The sequence below is a fragment of the Gallus gallus genome, chromosome 2 (assembly GCF_016699485.2).
Source record: "Gallus gallus isolate bGalGal1 chromosome 2, bGalGal1.mat.broiler.GRCg7b, whole genome shotgun sequence".
In the NCBI taxonomy this organism is placed as follows: Eukaryota; Metazoa; Chordata; class Aves; order Galliformes; family Phasianidae; genus Gallus; species Gallus gallus.
The window spans coordinates 115,461,821-115,485,136 of NC_052533.1; the positions used below are offsets into that span (position 1 = coordinate 115,461,821).

A 23,316-nucleotide genomic window follows, 5' to 3' on the forward strand; every position below is an offset into this window, starting at 1 on the left:
TGCCTGTGCATCGACATAGAAGGCCTGAAGAAAATGTTATTTGTGCCTACCATTCTGTGTGATTTGGAATGGCACTAAAGGGAAAAGGCCTTTTTTTTTTTTTCCTTTTTTTTTTTTCCTTTCTCCTATGTTGCTGCTTTCTTTGATATCATTTTAGGAGGTAAATGCAAGTCTGTTAGGCTAAGGAAGCAATTATAATCAGTGAATCTAATGACAAATGATTTAGCTAACTATCCTCATTACACTGAACATCTGATTACATTGAATGCAATATTTGTCATTTTAAAGTGTTTAATTTACTATGTAACTTCGAACTGTTTATCTTTCTAAAGCCTTCTGCATCTATCTGATGACATAAGAAGCCTTCATCAGAATGTTAGCAAATTTAATTTAATCTTGCTATAATTCATGACGTTTTAATATAGTTACTTTTTATTCTAAAAAGGAATTATGAAGAGAAAGAATTTCTGCCCCTAGAATTTATGAGCGTGGAACAAAAATATGTCTATGTAATATAACATCTTTTTATTTACATAGAATGTATACATACTCAGCAGCTTATCAAGCTGCAGGCTCCTTGGCAGGCTGAGATTTTCTGTGCTGTGTGTAACTTGGTCAAGGCAGAAAATAGATGTGATGGCATTCACGGCTTCAGGTTGAACTAAAATTCTCTGATGGTTACTTTGGTAAAAATGACACAACGGCATAAAAGATCTATCCACTTAGAGAGAGTTAATTACTGTGAAAGAAAGAATTTGTCTCTGGAACAAGCTTATGAGTCCTCAAGACCATGCCTGCGTTATCACAAAAACAAAATCATATATCGTCCCATAATTAATGCATTAAAACCTGTCTTAAAACAGACAGAATTCTTCCCCCACTGTTTCCAGTGGAAAGCCTTTCCAAATAAAATTGCTCATGAGATTAAGAAGCTTGTGCTGTTTGTTCTTGTCCCACTCTTTTCCTGGGAATGTAGTCTCACTTTCCTTTCCTTCATGTCTAACTAGTCTTTGTTATTGCCATAAAATTCAGAACATAGTAATCTGAGGAGACGTACAGGTTTCAGGTGGTAATTCTATGAAAACATCTTCTTTTCACTGAAGTGGATTGTTTATGAAGTAGACAAAAGCTATTTTCCTATTCTTAATGCCAGGTATTTGGTATATTGTGTTGTGTTTAAAAATACAGCAAGAAAACTGAACTGCAATGCTACATATACCAGTTTATCAGGTAGCTTATATGCCAATAAAAAATGGAAATTTGATGTCTTTTAGAACTTCAAGATGTGGTTCCAAGTAAAGTAGATACTTCTAGCTGAACTCTGTGTAATGCAAAATTGTTATGAAGGGAATTAAGCATTCACTCTGAAGGACGTAACAAGGAAATAATAGCCAGATTTGTCTCCTGACAAACCTAATGAGAAACATTTTAGGTAGAACAGAAATTGGGATTCATTACATCTAAAGTGAAGCATGACCAGAGTGAATAGAGAGATACTGGATAAAGTAAATTAAATTATCTAGCTGGTCTAAAAGATATCTCCAGCTGGCTCGGATTTAGGTTTTATTTGTGTTTTTGTTTTTTTCTTCTTTCTTCCTGTTACATACTCTGCATGAGTGTAAATTCTTTACACTCTTTAGACTTTTGGCAAAGTATGATCAAAATTTATTACAGAGAATGTTCAGAAATTGAAGATTATTCTTCTTGATAGGTTACACTAAAAAATAAAAACACCACATTCATTCTGTTCATTCTATTTTCTTAGTACTTGACAAATACAGAGAAAGCACGTCTACAATGATTAGAAATGAAGCATTTTCTTTCACTTGATATGAATTCAGTCCAATCTTGTAGCTTGTAGAGCTTGTAGGTGTAGTAGAAATGCTTGCTACCTTATGACTGTTTGGCATGTTTTGACCTTAACATGGTGATAATGATATTCCAGATTCCATGTCTGGAATATCATAAATCAAAAAGAGAAATCTACTTTGTGATAAGGAAGTGTGGAAACTGTTAGTACCAATGGGTTCAGGGTGGATTTGGCTGTTGGTATAATAGGAGAAGCAGTAAGGTACCTAGAAGTGGTTGTGGCTCGAGATGTTTCCTTCCAATTAATAATACAGGATGATTTCAAGTGATCTGGGAAGTAAATAGGGATGACTGGAGGCTTAGCATACTTGGAAGAGACATCTCTTCTGGATCCCTGGAAAAATAGAGTGAAATGCAACATCTGAAAAACAATCAGAGTTACATAGAGCAAATGCCTTTTTTTATTTTATTTTTTCTATTTTCTGTCATCCAGAACTTTCTGTCCTCACACTTCTGTGCTCACATTTCTATGACTCCCCTTGCTTGTGCATTTGTAAATGTTTAGGAGTGAGGCTGTGATGTGCAGATTGGCATTCCTTGATATAATTAAATTCAAAGGTTCTTCTCTTTTTTCGGTGTATATGTTTTGATAATTTCACCTTACATTCACATCCTTATCCCCACAAACTATTTTCCACAGTTCTGTTTGGTTACAGTTGGAATAAACACTGGCAAAGCTGGTATGTCACTGTGCCTAGAGTTAGCCAGGAAGGACTTGCACATGAAATATGAATTATCCAAAGTAAGTTCAGAACCACGTAGTGTTCAAATTTTCTGTTCTGTGCTTGGAGTTGCACAGTAGTGCTTGTGAATGGTCAGAATATTGCAATCCAAACTGTTTAAGAATTTTAAATTGTGAAATTGTCATGAAGGTGTTTTCCTGTTAAAATTAAACTCTTCTCTGATAATATTGTACACAGGACTGTATGACTGTCATGAATGTTAGGGTTGAAATCTCCTTGATGTCCATAATCTTGTCTTATGATGAAACTACAGAGCTTCTACATATTGCCCTTGTTGCTGAAATATGTATTTTTCTAGGCATGTAAATGATGGAAGGTGTGAAGTCCTTGTGTGTTCTGACATCTGATTGCTCATGTGTGCAAACTTCTTCGAAGTACACAGTATGCTGAGGCTTCAGTGGGTAGTTCTCGTATTATGTCTATACGAAAACTATTCTTTCTTGTGCACCTAAAGAGATGGAAAATTACAGTTTTCTTTCTTCTAGACTTGGAGCATGAATAGAGATACAGAAAGACTGCTAATAAAATGTGTAAGAGGCATGCTGTGTTGCAATAACTGTCAATTCAAATGGTTTCCATTGTTGGACCTTTCTAGAGCAGAACCTCCAGTTAGCCTTTATGTAATGCCATTTAATCCAATTATCTTTCCACTGTGCCTAATCAGAGAATGGATAGTCAACGCCCAGAATAAGCATGTAGACTTTCTAGAACAGCAATTTGAAAGTCTAGAAACTTGGTTATGTATCTACATGCATGTACTGAGTTTCTCAGAAATGCCTGTCTCCTTTAAGCTTTCAGTGTTTCATTTTTTCAGGTTCTTACATGTCTAAATCATTTTTGTAGGGTATCCTGCAGAATCTTATCAGTTTTTCTATGTCTAATTCACAAGTTCTGGGAAAACTTATTTTGTGATAGGCTTTTCTTTTTGAACCCTAACATATTTGTTACTTCAATCCATAGTAAGATTTCTTTGAGGTATCTGTCCTTTTATTTGACGTTTTGACACAGGGAATGTCTTTAAAAGGTGGAACATAGCAATCATCTCCTGTATTTCTAATATCTATTGGCTTTTCTACCTTTTTTTCCTCTTTAGAGGAAGGCTTTTCTACAAGAATTTATAGAAATTGTAAGGCTTTTAGTAGCAAAAAAAAAAAAAAAAAAAAGCATCACAATTGCAGACAAAGAACTATGATTTCATTCTTGTTCATTTCAAGTTGATTAGAAAATATTGTCTGAACTGGGCACTGTGCCAAGATTGCCATTAACTTTGCCCATAAAATATGATGAAGGACCTTAACAAGCATTTAGTAATTAAGCGAAGTGCTTTGGAAATTTATATGCTGTCCACAGTTTGTCATGTTCTGTAAAATACTGAAGACAGTTTTTATGAAAAGCAATAAAAATAAAGCATTGGAGAAACATCTGGGAGTGTTATCTGATTTTGGTGGAGGGTAATTATTTCAGTGGTAGCAGGATACTTTGATATTTAAAATTAATGTTGTGAATAGTTGATTTTTTTCTTCTTTAAGTTAATGAATAACTGACTGAATTAATATAGTGATTCTTATAATTTTATATCCCATTCTAGTGTTCACGTTGCTTCATATTGTACCCTGAGTTGATTATTTTCCATGTACTCCATTAATGTGTGTACTGTTCTATATTTGGATTCTGTTCTCATTTAATGCAGTTGAATTTACTGAAATAATAGCACAAACAGAATGGGAGTGCTGAACATACTGAAAATGAAGCAGATTTTCCTGTGTCATAGCAGGAGAAAAACAGAAAAGGCTTTTAGTCTGGTAATGTTCAATGGATGGCAGGTGATGCTTTGGTCTTTAGCTTTGCTAACAAAGAGGAAGGCTGGCCTATTGCTGCTGAGGTAGCTTTTATGTGCTGTGGCCACTCATGGTGATTTATGAGTAATTCTCTCTGCAAATCTCTTTTCCTTCCAATAGTCTCCAGCTTTCTTTAACACAGAAGTAGATTCTGGATTGCACAAGGCCTTAATGGAATAACAAAATCAGATCAGTTTTCATTGCTGTGCTCTATAAAGTTCAAACCTCAAATCTGGGAGAAGATGCTTCTCAAAACTACAAAATTATGGGCAGAAAAATCTACTAGACTGAAAGGTGCCTGCATTTGTTTAACAGCACAACATTTCCAGACTGAAGAATAAAAGGCTATTCAAATCTGTAGTCTGCACCTCTTCTCTGCAGATATATAACCCCGTGGATAACTCCAGCTATGAAGATAAAATTATTTTAAAAATATAAAAATATTTAAAAAGCTGGGGGAGCATATGCTGAAATTTGGTTGCCGCATTGTGTAGGGCAGCTGGACATCATTTCCAGCCTGGGCCAGGACTCAGTTGTGACCCTTAGCCAGGCCTGCTGTTTGTGCTCAGGCCTTGGAGCTGGATAATTGCTTGAGGGTTCCACTGAAAAACCTAGTTCTTTCCAAAAGTCAGCGTTTTTGATTTAATTTTATGTGTATTTTATGTATTTTTTTTTATTTTTAACCTTGGACAGAATTGCTTCAGTGGCAGGTGTTGTGTGGTCCTCACTGGAGGCCTCATCTGTCAGGGAATCCCAGTGGGTGTTTTACAACTTTCAGCTTGAATATGCTTTCCTCAGTGCCAGTACTGGCTTTCATATTTGGGATTCTGTTCTGATATCATAGCAGTTATTTACAACTGAAATACAAACAAACAAAACTTGCAGTGCATAAGATGCAGGCTCTGTTTACATGCCGTGATGCCTAGTTTTCCAAATTTACTACTAAAATCTGACAGCTGACACAAACCTTTCATTGATGCAAATATATGTTTTAGTTAAAATCATTTTCAGAACCTGTTTTTCTACGAAGTACAGGTTAAAATTTTGCAGTGAACTGTCAAAGGGCAGAGGGGAAATTTGTCTCCAAAACAAGAAAAGCATTCCTCATTCTTTTAAAGTAAGAGTGTTAGTACCTGTTTACCACTGTAAATTCTTGACCTGCTCTTGTTATGATAGTAGTCGTAATAACAAGATACTAATCCAACCTTAGGATGATGTCTCAGAATTGTCTCCTTCATACATTTTGTTCAGGAGTTCAAACATTTAACAGTCTTTGCTGTATTTTGTTTGTTTTCTCAGGGCATTCTACCTGGACAAGTCAAACCTGCCTCCAAATTCAACATCTAAAGCAGCTTACATAGATAAGGTAAATAAAAATGCTATGTACCTAATTAAACTTTGTATGTTACACACTGTGTCCATTAGCGAGACTTTCTTATTCCACTGACAAATGGAAGTATTCAAAGCTGTAGGGGCAAGGAAAGGAGAAACTCTCTTGCAACTTTTTGTTGTACCCCTCTTCTAAGGGCTCTCTGTTGTAATGTGATTCTGCATCAGCAGATGAGGCTGGAGGGCATCAATGTATCTGAGAAAGAGTACCATAACTTTTCTTTCTCACTGCATTGTCAAAGTAATAGAATCACACCAGGAGCATGCACAGGCTTAGAAGGTGAGGGAGTAGATACGGGCAGAAATTTTTAATTCTGAAAACTGGAATTGCTGTTGAAAATTAAGTACTACTTCAGCATCTTACACTTCCTTCTGAATCTGCTTTTTTTAGGCTTTTTTCGAATGCTTTCATCTATCTTCAGGCCTCTGTGACTGAGAGATCCCAGGGGCTAGGAAAATTCATTTAATGCTCCCCTATTGTCGGAGAGTTAATAGCCATATTGCAGCTCAGTAAGGAAAAAAAGTCTAGGATCTCATCTGTATTGACTTAAAAGCAAAAGTGATTGAATTGCTGTATCTTGAGAAATACAATGATCATCACTGAGCTCTGTGATAGACTGAAGTTTTATGACCATATCATGCAGTATGATCATTGGAAGACTGATAGTTCCTGTTTCTTGTCTCTGTGCTGGACTACATGGAAGGGGAGGAAGGTGCCTGTGCCTCTCTATGGTGTCAAGAGCTTATTTTTTCCAAATGTCACAGCCACAGCAGGAGAAATTTAACTACATGGTGGAGTGCTTGTTACCCCCAAACCTGCTATTTCAGTAAAAAGGTCAAGGGCGAGATAAAAGCAACTCATAATGCAGATCTAACCAAGGGATGCTAAGTTAAGCTAATGCATTTATTTTGCAATTGGAGCAAGCTAAGAGTGAATGCATGATCTCAGTTTGTAGCTGTAGCTGTGACTTTTGTTCTCTTCTCCATAGCTCTGCATTCGTAAATGTCACCAGTTAAAATAAATTCAAATGGATGCAAGTTAAATCAATAGGAGTCAAACCAAGTTAAGCTTATTTGTGCCCAGATTTAAATATACTACTTTTTGTAATTCATTTACCTGACCTGTATGCTTTCCAATGAAGTTACCTTCATAAATGAGCAAGAGAGGCTGACGCCTCTCCAATTAGTTAAAGATGTCTTTGGAATTTTAATCTGTCCTTCATAATATCCACCTTTTGGGTAATAGGATTTTGTTAGAATCTTTGAGTATTTCTGGTAGAAAGAGAAGTGGAATTTGAGTTACGGAATCTACAAAACTGTGCTGTGAATTTTTTCTTTACACAAAGAACCATGGATGCTGCTTTTCGTTGCTAGACTTCTTTTGAGGGTTCCTCTTCTGAGGGCAGCCTTCCACTTGAAGGTGCTTTCTTTATTAGGTGAATCATTCATTTTCCATATGGTAGTACTGAGTTTTGCAGTATATTTTGTCACTCTTGATCATTTTTCTCTTTCCATATTGTTAGTCAAGATTAGAAAACAGCTGTTTGCAAAATGGGGGATAGTGTTTCTTAATTATAATCTGATTTTGTCAGTGAGTCAATTAACCAGCCTTGGCATCCCTCCTCTGCGTGCATTATGGTTGTAGGTTGCTTCTTTGTGGTTTCCATTTTCTGAAAATACCATTGATGGAAATGGCACTTATGGATCTGTTCAGTTTATTGAACTGAAAATCAGCTCACTAAGCTGTTCTGGGAGTGAAAAAAGCGTCCTAAGTCACATAGCAAAAGACTGCGTGTTCTTTATGTATGTTACAAGATCTCACTTTGGCTGTCCCAGCTTACTCTGCTGTTCCAATAAACATCTGTGAAGACTTGCTCAAAAAAAGCATTTTGCATGCTCTTTGTAGAAAATATTAAGATTTCTTTTTCTCTCTTTCAGCTGATGAGGCCACTTAATTGCTTGGATGAACTTTACCGACTTGTAGGGTCCTTTATCCGATCTAAGCGCACTGCTGCCTGTGCATACACTGCTTGCAGTGCTTCTGGAGTTGGATTGCTATCAGTTTCTTCTGAACTCTGTAACAGGCTTGGAGCTTGTCACATCATTATGTGCAACAGTGGAGTTCACCGGTACGGCAATTTATTTTCCTCCCTTTGTTTCATTCAGTCATTCAGACATTGCAGTTTGGAGAATTTTCTTTTTAAATGGAGTTCTTACACTGTCTTTCCATGTATGTGACTAAGTATCTAATGTACTTTAAAGTTCTGTGGTGTAATTGTATAACTGTACTTGCAGTGATTGACAGAAATGAGCAGTATGATTTTGTTCTGTGAATAAGGATTGTTCCTTATTCAAGTCAGGAAAAGACAGAAACCTTAATTGCTAAAGCAGAAGAAGAAACGTTTCCTAGGTGAATAAAGCACACTGTATTAAACTCTTTAATACAGACAGGACATGCTGAAATTCATATCTGCTTTATATGCTGGTGAAATAGTAGTAAAGCTTTTTTTCCAAGGGAAAAAAGTAAGCAAGATGCATTTCTGCAGGTGTACCGTATCGTAAGTAGGAGTTCTGTCTGTATTAACACAATACCAGAAAATGAACTATAGCCAACTGAGTGGTGTTGTCATCAAGTCTGAAAATTTAAGACACACACATTTATATATATTAAAAATACAATAGTGTCATTATTGAGCTCTCTAGTATCTAAATGGCATTAGTCAAAGATAGCAATATGTTTGTATTCCAGATTAGCAGACTACAATTTTGTCTGTATTATTCCAAAACAACCGAGACTGCCATTGGAAGGGAGGGAGAGGGAATGACAACAGAAGTCCTAGCTATAGCCAAGAATGTGATGCTAAATACCTGCTCCCTTTCTAAAAATTCCTAACTATGGATTACAGGCAGTGATGTTAAAAATACTCTCGTTAGGATTTGCACTTGATGATCCTTGTGGTTCCCTGTGGGATATTCTGTGATTTTGTGACCTATTCAAATCCTTATTTTAAGCAGGCTTGATTACCAGTGTATTGTGCTAAAATGACCATTACTTTATCCTAATTTTAAGTAATGTTGTTTCTTTAAAAGAGATTTAGGGGAAAAAAATGCAAGGTAACTGCAATGCAGGTTTTTACCTATGAAAAATATGAAAAGCTCTGTATGTAGCCAACACAGTTAAGTTATATAAAAACAGTGCCAGCCATTTCTCTTAGCATAGTTTGCAAGAGATTGTGTTGCTCTTCATTGCTGGTACAAGGGTATGTCACCTTATATACAGTACTTGGTTTTAGACAATTGATAGTAAGACTAGTATTTAACATCAGTTACTATATAAGGTGAGAATACATACAATAGCATGGATTGGCATGAAGTTGTCATTTCAGAAGATGGTGAAGATGAGCTAGAGAAAAGCTGTCTCTTGCCTTCATTTAAAATAGTTTAACAAGAAGTTTTTCTCATAGAGACATTCTTTGTGTGTCAGAGCTCCTGTTTCTTAAAATGATTTTTGCTTATAAACATTGCTCTGAGAAAGAGCGAACAAGATTGGGGATAAGGAGTGGAAAATCAGCCTATCATAAGGCCCACAGAACGAAGCAATGTTGACTCTGAAGAACGGTGAAAAAAAAAATAATACCCAGATTGACCTCATGTCCATTAGTTGCTGTTAGTTACTGTTTCTGCAAAGCCCTGTGCTTTTATGTACAGATTCTTTATTCCCCGCTGAAGACATTTCTGTGTTGAATAAGATAAATTTCATTTCCTACGTGATCAGAAGAGACTTCGGGCTCGATTCTGCTGTTTTATATAAAACTCCTCTGATTTTCCTCATGATATCATGGCTGAAGTTCTGAACTTGCAAATATGGATGTGCCAAAAATTCTTATTGTTTAAGAATGAAGTCAGAGCAACTTCAATAGCCCAAATAAATGATTACTCTTAAATGAAAACAAATTATTTATGAGATCCCTGCTGAAAACTAAGACTAATTCAAAGGTAAAAACTACTAAATATCCAGTTAAGTATATTTAAAAAACCAAATGTTAGAAAGCCAACACACATTAGATTTCAAAATATTATTACAAGTGATGGGAATGGAGTATAATTATTTAACATGTGGGTTTCCATCTAGATGTATAGGGATTCAGGATGGCCTTTTTATATAAAATCGCAAAGCACTTCTCAGTAAAGCATGACTAGTTCTGCTTTACAGAAGAGTCCATTTCAGCTTTTGTATGAGACAGCATTACTTCAGTTGTGCAGTAATACTGCCTTTGTGGCCACCATCTGTTCAGAGAAGAAAAAAAAACATCAACTCTTGGCATTATCACAGACGTTTTAAGATAGATCCTCCAGGAGAGAGGAATGCATTACATGAGATTTTATAGGTACTCAAGAGTTTTTGCCCTGAATTTCTGGAAGTTCAGATAAAAACTCATATATTTAGAGACTGGAAGGAATTCTCATGCTATTATTTGAAGTGACAGAAGTTAAAGAAGCTTTTTTATTCTTTTTGAGAAGCAAGAATCACCTGAAGATACTGTTGTGCACACAAATTAGATGGATGAAGAGGTCATTTCTTGGAATTTGAAGTCATATAACATCACGTGCTGTTTTCCTTCTGGCCTCCCCAGGCCACATCTCTCCTGTCCAGCACTAAATAGACACTGCTTTTTGGCATTCTGAAATTGCCTTTGTCCAGACGGAAAGCTTGTTTCATCTCCAGCCAGTAGGCTCGCTGGGTGTTCCTGAAATTTCTGCTGCTAAATTCTGCTGTGTTTTTTGTGAACCTGCTCCTCTTGCTGCTTTGCGGAGTGAAACTCTTGGAACATCATGAAATCCTGTGAGAAGGACAGAAAGATGAACAAGAGGCTGGATGTGATCCTGTCCCATAGACAAAGAAGATTTTGCCTTTTCCCTGTAGCCTTGAGGGCTGTACTCTTGTGCTTGTCTGGTGGAATATTATTTAATCGGTGCAGATAATCATACAAAATAATGTTCTTTAAAATGTCAGTTACTGATTTTTCAGGGAGAGGATATTTATTTCTGATTGTATTGGGCAATTTGTCTGGCCTTTTGTGTTCTTAGAAACTAAATACTGTGAAGTTGTTGAGTGCAACCAGTTGCAGAAATCCACATTTTGTAGGCCCAGAACAAAAGCTCTTGACTGAAAGTTTTTAGCACTATGATACTAAATGAGTTGAAAAGTGGTATTATCTACTGATCCCACTATGTAAGCAGAAGGCAGAAAGGTGTGAACTGTGATTGCAGGTAAACATAGGAAGTATGTTCTTCATTTGTCAATCTTCTTATCAGCTTAAAAATGAAGATTAGTGAACTCAGAGCAAGTTTCTTTTGTGCTTTCTTAAAAAGCAAACAACAACAACAAAACCCTAATTTTGGCCTAATTTCAGGGCTTGGTCTCTAATGGAAGAGAATCTTTGAGTCTGTGGAAGAGTTCAGGGTGCTCTTGGTTGGTCAGCACCTTTCTTTTTTTCCTGGGGAGTGGGATCTTAGCAAAGCGTGAATCTGTCAATTTAGTATACTTCGAACCTCAACCTTCTCCCACTCAATATATGTCTACCTAAAATGATTGGAGAGCCTTTACTGTGTTGTCTTGACTTAGGTGTCATGCGTTGACACTGGAGGTTTCTGTCACCTAATGGGAAACAAATCCCAGATAGCTTTGGAGGGAGGTGCTGAATGGCAGTCTCAATGCAGAAGAGCCAAGAACAGCTTGGTCTGCTTTGACAGTGATTGCTGATCTGTGGATCAGCAGTGTCTTGGTTTCTGACTTCTCTGTGATCCATATTAAATTGCTTTTTGCACTGCACTAGGCTAAAACAGCTTGACAGAGTTCATGGTTTCATCCGTATATCCGAGATAATACTCGGGATTTTGAATTGCTAGTGATTGCTTTGCTTTGATTTTTATTATGACAATATGTTTACCAATTTACATTAGAGCCTGAAATCCTATATCTACTTCAAGCAGCAGTTCTTTCCAAATATATTACAGTTGCAAGTAAAACAAGGGTGGGAAAAAATAAGTCCATTTAACCTTCTCTGTCCTCAGTGACATACGAATACTGCAGACCGCCCTTGGATTATCCTAAGCGAACATGCCTTGTTGATCAGCATCAGGAACAGAACTCTAAATTAGCCCAAGAAATCAATCGTTTGTATTTCTATTTTGCCCTTTTCTATCATCCATAATTATATTTCTGCCTGCCAATCAACTGTCACCCTATAAACAATGCTCTGCTTTCTTTACTTGTATTCGATCCATTTGAAGTTGTAATCACTCTGCACAAATGTAGGTGATGAAAGGCACTTTTAAATTTTATTGAATCATGATGTTAGCTCCTGCTTGAGGGGGGAAGAGCAGACTCGGCTGCACAGGCATGCCCTCGCCTCTTTCCATGCCAAAATGAAATTAGGTGCAGCAGCTGCAGAAGCCTATTCAGGGACCATCAGACTTACATGCTCAAAGGAATCATTTAAAGCATCCAAATGAAACAAATCCTAAGTTTATTTAAAATTTTGCATTTCCTGGAGGATTGAGAGAAGCCTTTTATAATCTTGATGTACCCCAGAAAAAAAATCACTCTTATTTTCTTTTCTGAGTTTTAATTTCCCCTCCAGAAAGTCTCTCCTTAACATTACCATCCTTCAACCGGTGGGGTTCTGGCTGGCAGCACTCAGCTGAATGATGAGGCAGGTTTTGCCAAGGGTTGATTATGCTGTCTCCTGCAGCTGGCACAGCTCCTGAAATCCGACAAAACCGGCTCCATCTTCCACACAGTGAAGCAGAGGAATGCCATAAGCTGTCCACTGTGGCCAGCTGCCTTTTAGTGAATCAGATAAAACAAGCTGGAAAACACGAACCCTGATTTTATATTGCAGACGCTCTATCATACGAATACTTCTTTTTAGATTATTTTAATGGTTTTTTGGTAGGAATTCAGTTCTGAGCTCAGCGGGTCTGTGCTACAATAAAAATAAAATCTCCCTGAAGTTTTGCAGATGTAACTCATGAACTCCACAGTAAGATGACTTTCTGGGGTTGATGGGACTACTTTTAGGGAGCAGGTCAGCGTGAGCTGAGGAACTATCCTGGCGACTCCACAACTTTCAGTGAAGGTTCTCTATTTCAATTGCAGTTTTATTGTCTGTCTGCAGTCACTGTATGTGCAATCACCCTACTGAAGCATAAACAGAACTTCTGTTTCCCTAAAATTATTTTGGATCGTAGAGTATTTTATTCTGTGCTAGCTAATTGACATAGTTACATAATCAATATGCAGGAATTTGTCTTAAGACAATATAAACAAGGTTTTGCGCACAAACCAGTTATCTCTACAGCAGTGGTAATTTTATTTTAAGATTTGCCTTTCCCTGGCAACCTGACACATTTTTGCTTTGTTAATTTCTACTGTGTGTGTGAAGGACTGTGGTCATTGAGTTTTCTTACACATTTTAAAGTCTGAGATATTATTTAGTTTAAAATGCAATCTGAAAATGTAGAGAAATGCAATGAGACAGACGGGTGGATCTAACATCCTCCTAATGTGAATTTCAGTGTGCTCTTTTTTTCCTTTGTGGATGCGTTGTAACATTATGGCCTAGGATAGACACTTGACAACAGAGTTGATAGATGACTCAATTGCTTTGCTCTACAGAAACATCTCATTCTTCAGTTGCTGTAGTATTGTCTTACCTATAGTCTGGGTCTTGAGAATCTGATTTTTCCTCACAGACACTGCTCTTATATCAAAAATACAGCAAATCCGCTGGAACAATCTAAGATTAAAAAGTTTTCCAAATCTTTAAATTCTGAGGTGGAAAGTAACCTGAGATCTTAGAAGACAAGAAATAAATTGCAGTTTTTCTACAGACAGATTTACTTTCTGGCTTAGTGGCAAAGAAGCCTTCAGTGTAAAAGGCTTTCTGTACAGGATCTTCCTAATAAGCTACAGGAAAAAAGTCATCATTACTTACTGCATGTTCAGGATTAAAAATGACTAACGTTGAATTTAATAAACCTGTTTAAAACAATATTTCTAAACTACAAAAGCCATTAACTAAGGTTAGCACTAAAATATGACTAATGTATACTTACTTATGACTGATTCCCTAGCTTGATTAAATCCACGCCATCTACTTCAGCAAGTCAGGACTTTAGGACAAGAGGTAATGGCCTTAAGTTTTGACAGATGAAATTTGGGTTGGATATTAAGAAAAATTTCTTCCCAGAAAGTGTGGTGATGCACTGGCATAGGCTGCCCAGGGAGGTGGTGGTCATCGTCCCTGGAGGTGTTCAAAAAACATAGAGATGTGGCATTGTGGGACGTGGGTTGGTGGGTGTGGTGGGAATGGGTTTTGACTGTTTTAGGTGTTCTTAGTGATTTTCCAACCTTAATGATTCTGTGATTCTATGGCTTTGTTGTTAGCTTGTATTTGAAAATACTGGGTAGCGCTGCTTTGGATTATCTTGTCATGGGGTGGGGATTCATGTCCACTAAGGGAGTTGGGATATATTTGTTTTGAGGTTTGAGCAATTGCGTATTTGCAATGGAGCATCTTGTGAAGGAGCCCACTGCTTGCTGATGCTTAATAGATCTTAACAGAGGCAGAAGCCCCCTTACTTATGAACTGTCCATTTCTTTGTGATGTGATAATATTCTCCTCAGTCACTTTTTGAAGCATTGTTTATAATTATTGAGTCACCGTAATTAAATATATTTCACATGCAGAATATGGTTTGGTATACATTTGCACAATAATTATATGTATTGGACAAATGGCCAGATTTCAGCTGGGATAGAGTTAATTTCCTTCCTAACAGCTGGTATGGTGCTGGATTTAGGATAATAATGTTGATGGCACACCGATGTTTTTGTTGTTGCTGAGCAGTGCTTACACTGAGTCAGAGACTCTTTAGTTTCTCACACAGCCCTGCTGGTGAGGAGCTGGGGGTGCACAGGCAGCTGGGAGGGGGCAGAACCAGAACAGCTGACCTACACTGACCCAAGAGATGTCCCATACCCTCAGTAAGTTTGCAGACGACACCAAGCTGGGAGGGAGTGTTGATCTGCCTGAGGGCACTACAGAGGGACCTTGATAGACTGGATCGATGGGCCAAGGTTAACAGCATGAGTTTCAATAGGGCCAAGTGTCGGGTCCTGCATTTTGGTCACAGCAACCCCAGGCAACCCTACAGGCTTGGGGAGGAGTGGCTGGAAAGCTGCCTGATGGAAAGGGACCTTGGTGTACTGTTGGACAGTCGGCTGAATATGAGCCAGCAGTGTGCCCAGGTGGCCAAGAAGGCCAATGGCATCCTGGCTTGTATCAGGAATGATGTGGTGAGCAGGACTAGGGAAGTCATCCTGCCTCTGTACTCGGCATTGGTGAGGCCTCACCTCAAGTACCGTGTTCAGTTTTGGGCACCTCAGTAAAATAAGGACATGGAGGTACTGGAGCAGGTCCAGAGAAGGGCAACGAGGCTAGTGAAGGGCTTGGAAAATCAGCCCTACGAGGAGAGGCTGAGGGAGCTGGGGCTGTTTAGTCTGGGGAAGAGTAGGCTGAGGGGAGACCTTATTGCTCCCTTCCAGTACCTGAAAGGTGATTACAGCGAGAGAGGGGTTGGTCTCTTCTCAGTGGTGACAGGACGAGGGGAAATGGCCTCAAGTTGCTCCAAGGTAAGTTTAGGTTGGACGTTAGGAAACACTTCTTTAGAGAAAGAGTGGTTAAGTACTGGAATAGGCTCCCCAGGGAGGTGGTTGAGTCACCATCCCTGGATGTGTTTAAGAGCTGTTTCGATGTGGTGCTCAGAGATATGATTGATGATATAAGCGGAGGGTTGTTAGAGTTAGGGTAGTATGGTTAGGCTGTGGTTGGACTTCATGATCTTTGAGGTCCTTTCCAACCTGAGTAATTCTATGATTCAATGATTCTATGATATGGCATCATGGAGATCTGTAGAACTGGGGGAGTGGGTTGCAGGGGGTGCACACTGCTTGGTGTGTGGCTGGACGGCAGTCAGCAGGTGGTGAGCAATTGTTTTGTTTATTCTTTTATTTATTAATATTATTATTATCCCTTCCTTTTCTGTCCTATTAGACTCCTGTTATCTCAGCCCATGAGTTTTACCTTTTTCCAGTTCTCTCCCCAATTGCACTGCAGGGGAAGTGAGTGAATAGCCATGTGGTGCTCAGCTGCCTGCTGGGGTAAACCACAACAAACCTTATTGCTTGTGTTCAATCCGAGGCTGATTTTGAGGCAGTGATCTTTCCTCTCAGCTTCATTATAAGGCCTTAAAGAGACTGAACATAAGTCCTGAACTCCAGTAGTTTTATTGTAATTGTAAATTACAGTATTGTATTTTATTGCACAAACCTCAGCTGCACTTTATCTCTAATACCTGCTGGATGGCTGAACTTCCATCTCCCCGTGAGAAAAACAAAAATTCTGTTCTGTAAAGTTTCAATGTATGGGCATAGAGAATAGAAACTTCAGTATTTGCCTGCATGGATCCACATTCCCACAACATCAGTAGCTTAGAAAATGTAAGAGACTCCTCAGCTTGCCATATATGCAGTTTTTTTCTTATTTCTTATAGTACTGGACAACATTTCTCTTCTTTTTAGTTTATTATGGATTATTCTTTGGGTTTCCTATCAGAATCGGTATACATCAGCCAGTCATCACTAGTAATTGCAGAGAATTATCCCCAAATAATACCTGCTCTAAAAGCATTACTTTAAATGGCAGCAGAAACAAGAAAATACTTCATAATGTAATTGGCTTAAAAGGTGGTCCAGTGTGCTAATGATTAGCTTACAATGTACAGAGAGAAAAATTATTGAAAGTATAACAAGAGCATTCAACTACATATTGAGTAGCAGCTTTAGATTTTATTTAGGCTAAGCATACATGCATCCTTTTCGTATTTTTTTTCTCTTCACGTAACCAGAACATAATCCATCTCAACATCTCTGACTATGGTAACTGATATGATAACTACTAAACCAACTTGTTTCACCTCATCTTTTTTATTTAGGGCATTTTTCTGGGAGATGCTTTGTTGCCTCTTTGGATGCCAGATGGCTGGAATCCTAACTGAAACCTGCTGATGACTTGAACAATTTAGATTATTTTAACTTTGGTAACAGATATACAGTTTGCTCAGTGGCAGCTCTGTAGGTGCTGTGCTGTACATCAGCTCCGATTAGTCTGGTGACATTAAATAAGATGCTAGGAAATAATCAGTTTCTCAGAAATTTTCAATCTTTTCCTCTGTTGCAAATCTGGTTTTCAAGGTGTATATACATGTCTATCCACTAGATTTGCAGATGTTTAGTAAAAATCATATTCAGTCACAAAAGAAAACTAAAAAAAAAACAATGACAAAAATACCACAAATGAACTCTGCTGGGGACACTGGTGACAGAAAATGATTTAGCTTCTTTTGTTCAGGATGGTCTCAAACAACAGATAATTGAAAGTTTGTATGCAATCTTGTTATCAATATTGCCATGACTGATGGGAGACAGGAGATAGCAGGCAGGGGATGGGAGCAGCTGCAGCCCCTTCTGTTCCCCCTTGGAAACCAAATGGATGGATGAGGAATTCTCAGCCCAGTTGTGCTGGGAAAGCCAAATGCCTGTGCTGAATGCTGCTGTAATCTGTCAAGGGGGAAAATCTGTGATTCTAACTGACTGACACGAATTCTGAGATGATCAGTTTTGGTCTTTCGTTTTTCTGTCATAAAAGGAGAGAGAAGAAAAAGAGAGAAGGAGTGAAAACAGATTTAGGTTTGTTTACAGAGTAAAATTAGAATGTATGGATTTGAAATTAACGTTTCCCATAATGTTACAAGAGCATTAGAAGGTGTTGCTTTTTTTCCCCTGGCATTTTCCTTGTTTGTGTTGTCTGGACTGATTGCACCCCAATGACCAAATACTTCCAATGGTCACAACTGCTTCTAAATCGCTTTGTAAACTTTAATACCATCTGCTGTTTTGTGTGTGGATTAGTTTCTTCTACAGCTGGTTTCCAGAACATTTTGATTTGTGATAATGAATATGTAGTGATTGAAGAACTATACTTAAAAATCTGGCAGAAAGCACCAGCATTTAAATACAGGTCTACTTGTGAGTCAGTTCAACGTAATTCCCTGGAAAGGTTTATGATCAGTTTTAAAAGTGGACACCATCTAACTGATTGGTTCACTGATTCAACTAAAATGCAATTATTTCATTGTTGTTATTTGCTGTGTTTAGAAAGTAGTACTTTCTGTCATAATCACACAACAAAAGCCACTAGCAATCATTTTTATTTTAATTCTGTTTTTAGGACTGCCATTCGTCAGACCTTTTCCATGACTTGAGAGAAACAAAAGCTAGCAATATTATATTGTACCTCTAATGAAATATGAAGTGAAATTATGCCACTGGTCCTATTTTAAGATTTTTTAAGATACTTTAAAAAGTAAGAACATGTTTTAAAAGAAACAGTGGATGTATCTAACCAGTGTTACTTAACCTTGAATAGAAATTTGTACTGATAGTCAACATCATCATGGCTGTTATCTTTAGTGTCTTCACTACTGATTTTCAAGGACATTTTAATGATGTTATCCTTAGAATTAATAGTTATTTTTTGCCTTGAGGTGATCTCTTCAATTTTTGGCAATTACTACAGTATAATCAGGAAACATATAAACAGACTATCGCTGTAGTAGCTCATTAAAGAAATCTTCATTGTGCTATTTTACTATTTTTCCCACTTTGATTTTGTCTACACCCTTGGTAACCTTATTTCTGAACTGTTCTTGGCATTGTAAAAATGTGAGTGGTTCACACTGTCCATCACCAGTGCCCACTTCATCAGGTTTTGGATAGGGAGAAATTTGGCAGCCTTTTCCAATTACCGGATTAGTATTTGCATCTAATTTTTCAAGCTGAACTTTATTTACAATATTCTTTTGTTAGTTTTGTTTCACTCATGGAGACTATGATTTCTTTGTTTTTTTCAGTCCTTTGGGCTCCAAGATGGTATTTATGGGAAAGCGGGCTTAACAACTGGTTGGTTGAAAGCTGCACTTTCAACCCATTAACATCCATTATACCTACTTTTTACCCCCTTTTCCTGGCTTAGATTACATCTATCGAATTAGGTTATCTACTTTTGCTTTTTCCAGTTTTGAACAGGACAAAGCTTCTTTGGCTGTCTGTGAGGGTTAGATATTTAGATTTTGGTACTGGCAAATATTATGAGCATGTACTTTTTTTGAGTGATAGTTAACCTTTCAAAGACAAGAAAAAAACATAGCATTGAGAATTTCTTGTCTGTTTAACTGTTTTTCACCTGAATCAAACATATAACACAAAAGATCGATGTACTTTTGCTTCAAGTTAGCTGAGGTCAGTGTATGCTAGAAATGGGGGAATAAAAATGATTTTATTACTGAAGAAACTCACTTAGCTTATACATTTTTAACAAAGGGCCATTAATAAAGATATGGATCAAATTTAATATCTTCTACACTAACTACTGTGAAAATTTTTACAGTCCATAAATTTACTTGGCGGTACTTCAAACATGTCAGGGAGTTGGTTTTTTTTCAGTAAGAAAATAAGTGCAGACACATTTTTCCTCCTACAGATCTTCTGCTCAGCAAGATGAGTGTTTGACTGAAACATATTGTCTGTTCTGTGTGCATAATGTAAGCTATGCAGAATCTTCTGGTCAGGATTTTGCCAAAAGGCTACTCAAAAGTACATTTTAACCATGTGCCTGAGCTTTATCATTTGAACTCATAATACGGAGTTTTTGTTAGGTTCTGCTGAGGTAGGATCATTCTATGCAGGTCATATTTCTGCTTCTAGAGATTTGGTTATTGCAGTGGTGGTTATTAGTGGTGCAGAATGCAGACGCTGTCACCTCTTGGATGATAGCAGCCCTCATGTGTTGTCTAAAATGCACCCACCCAATCTGATGTCGTTTTGTTGCCTTTATCTGGAAGTCTTCTACAGCTTTGGTCTTGATTGTATGAGAAGCTGCTTATCCATCCTTATCCTCACCACGAGTCAGTTGATATGCCCAGACTGACTTTCCCTGGTCCTTCTTGTCTGTTATGATGACAGGTTTTCCTACAGCCAAGTTCTTTGGCTCCAAAGATTTCCTGGTTGCTCTGACAAAGAAGTTACAGCCTTTTTACTGGGATGTGGTACTTGGAGCAGTTTTTGTCCTCACACTTGAAAAAGATAGCAAAGTAGGAGAGGATAGTTTATTTGAAGGAACACCTTTCTTTCTTTTCTCTTTAAGTTAAAAAGGAGTACTACCTCTTTATTTGGCTTGCAAACTGTAGAAGTGGCCATGAGAATACCCAAGCTAAGCTGGGGTCTGCATTAGCGGTGAAGGGCAAGAGATAACTTGTTTGGAAGTCACTTGGGAAGAGATTTCTGCAGTTAGAAAAAAATTCTCCCCTTTGTGTAGTCACTTTCTCATGCCAAGCCATAGTCAGCATTGTGGAATACTGTTTTTGTTTTGTTTTGTTTATTTTTGAGAAACAGAAAAAGCAAATGCATGCGCTTGTAACTTAAGTTACACTCAAAATCTTTCTATTTGAGAAATGTTTTGTGCCCAGACTAATACCTGCATGGTTTGGAGGTGTTAGGAGACAGATCTCCTACGCAATCATTCTACATATACTCTTTCTAAAAGAAGATTTTTTAAATAGCGTGTTAGTATATAGGAATTACTTAAAGCAGACCATTGCTAGCAGATTGGTGACCTCAGTCTTCTGTTGCAGCTGCACCCTGAGTGTTACCCTGGAGCAGGCAATCATTCTGGCTCGGAGCCATGGGCTGCCACCTCGCTATATCATGCAAGCTACAGATGTCATGCGCAAGCAGGTAAGGTGCTCTCTTTAGGTAAGAGCTTGCTGTTGCCTAGCAAGACTTGACCAAACATTTTAATCCCCATCTGACTGTTATGTTAATGCCTTTGTGAGTTTTCTTAGTTTGGTGTTTGGTTTTGTTCTGTTTTTGTTGTTTTTAAATTTATCTTCTTATCATGTTGAAAACTTATAGTTTTTTGTATAGGAACTGGCATCATCTTACTTCAGCATAGTCTAATGAGTCTGAAAAAAATTATTCTAATAATTATTATCCATAAAAATCATTTAAGGTCATTAACAATAGTTAATAAGTAGTGACTCATGCACTGAGTGAAGGGGAAGCCCAAGGGGGAAGTGGGACATAGTATTGTGATTCTTAACTTTGCGGGCAAGATTCCTGAGGACACTGTGCTTATTTCACACTGTGTATTTTGATCTTCTTGTAGTAAAATATTAGGATTTAGAGGCTGTTGTGAATAGATAATCACCGCAACGTGAAGTCTTAATGCAAATGTATGACAGAAAATTGCTGTATTAAAAGGGAGTATTGACTGAAAATGGGAGATACAGTCTACCCTGTAATGGCACAACTTTTAGAATATCCTGTTATCAGATACGTGGTTTCAAAAGGATGTTTGGAGACTTGGAAGGACTTCAAAGGAGGAGCATGAATATCCAGAGGTTGTTAGACAAGCCTTATGAAGTGAAGATTAAAGAGCCCAACCTATTCAGTTGATCAAAGAGAGGCTGAGTGGAGGCTTAATCACTATTGTGCATGTGGAACATATATCCTAGCCTGTGGTAACTTTCAACCTCCTGACAAAGGCGTAAACAAGAAACAGGATGCAGAATTCCAAGATGGACAAATTCAGCCTTGAAATGGATTAAAAAAAACCAAACAAACCTGGAATCATTAATCGCTGATAAGATTCATTATTTCTGACTTTTAATTTACATCTACTGTATTATTTTCATAAATTCTACTTCTTATTCTGTGCAGAAATCACAATTTAATTACAAAAATGACTAAGAGACTGTATTGTATTTCTAGGTCAATATATGGAGATGTACATGTATTCTAGATCAAACATTTGGGCTATTAAAGCAGTCATTTAGGTATTCTCAAGCCATAGATTTTGATCAGTGATATGTAAGATATGCAGACAAAAAAGGATGCATCTGAATAATTAGCATCATTCCTTTTCATATCTGATTTTCATTTTATTCAGTGCTTAAATTAAATTTCTGTAGTGAATGAATACCCTCAAGGTTCTTGAATCACGTCGTGAAGATCTGCTTAGAATTACAGCTTTCTTTATATTAAAAGCAAGCTACTTCTGTAAAAGGATAAACTTTCATGTTGTACGCTGATGCGTTTGCTTTCAAAGTTCTAGACAAAAGGCAGATTTTGGTATTTATTTAACAATAAAAAAGCTTGGACATCAAGTTCTACCCATATGCCAGCTTTCATTCTGTCAAACAGCACATTTTCATGCACGGTTCTAGGAAGTTTTAAAAAATGCTGATTCATTTCTAGATCTGCAGTTCATTAAATGAAAATGGAAGACAAAACATAGGTAACTTGCTAACTGACCTGAGCTATAATAAAAGTACTGAGACTTGCTCAGAAAGATGTAGGAAGAAGCCTGCTGCTGTGGGCCTGCCTCCTCTGTAGTAAAACAGCAGGTGATCAATAGCTGTTAAAGATGCCAAAATCTCAATACCACCCACAGACACTGTAAAAGTCTGCTAGTATATCAAGCCAGACTTTGTTCACACATTCTTCCTCTTGTGAAAAACCACTGTGGCATTTAATAGAGTAGTAATCTTTTGTTCTAATTTTAAATCAGTGCTGGATTTCTGTTGTAGATATATAACCCTCCATTAAATTCTGAATGTTCTGGATTAATCCCAGCAACATTCTATAGTGTTTTCTAGAAACATTTTCCAGATTTAATGCTTCAAGCATATGTAGGATTTAACTGTCAGGAGTGCAATGCGGGTCATAAAACTTGAAGAGGAATAAAAAAGTGTGTTGGGATTTGTTACAGAACACTTAGGTAAGGACCATACATGTATCTTTTCCTGCCTTGATATTTATGTATGCATTAAAGGCCTTTATTTGAGGAAAAACAAAGGTCTTTCATACATACACCACCAGTGCTGGGTTGAATAAGGAGAGATTAACCAGAAGGAACAGTAAATGAAAGGACGTTTATTCTGTCTGTTATTCTGGAGAAGCTGGAAATGTTAGCTCCTGGCAGCATCAGCTTTCCACAGAGGCATACTTTTTCTTGTAGAAGGTGATGTTTTTTCCAGTTTGGAGTAGCAGTACTAGATAACTGAAGATACTCAGCTGAATGGATGACCTCAGGATGTTTTTCTTTTAAATTAGATGAAGTCATTATCAAGACTCATAACTAGCAAAAAATATTGGTACAATTTTCAAAGTACTTACTCTTGTCAATTGTAATTAGCACCTGTTCTGCGAGACACAAGAAGACGACACAACCTGTTCTTTAGGCACAAGTCTAAAGAAATAGACTAACTTTCATAAGTTGGTATGGACTTGG

The 23,316-nt window shown here is 37.5% G+C and overlaps 1 protein-coding gene across 2 annotated transcripts in view; it reads left to right on the forward strand.

Moving 5' to 3' along the window:
* The window catches only part of PREX2 (phosphatidylinositol-3,4,5-trisphosphate dependent Rac exchange factor 2), a 172,753-nt gene that overhangs the window by 136,846 nt on the left and 12,591 nt on the right, over positions 1-23,316 (forward strand). For both annotated transcript variants that reach the window (XM_418285.8, XM_040691246.1), the window contains exons 36-38: positions 5,750-5,816; positions 7,778-7,968; positions 20,657-20,759. In XM_418285.8, the coding sequence (XP_418285.5) occupies positions 5,750-5,816; positions 7,778-7,968; positions 20,657-20,759 (361 nt within the window). The remainder of the gene's footprint in view (positions 1-5,749; positions 5,817-7,777; positions 7,969-20,656; positions 20,760-23,316) is intronic.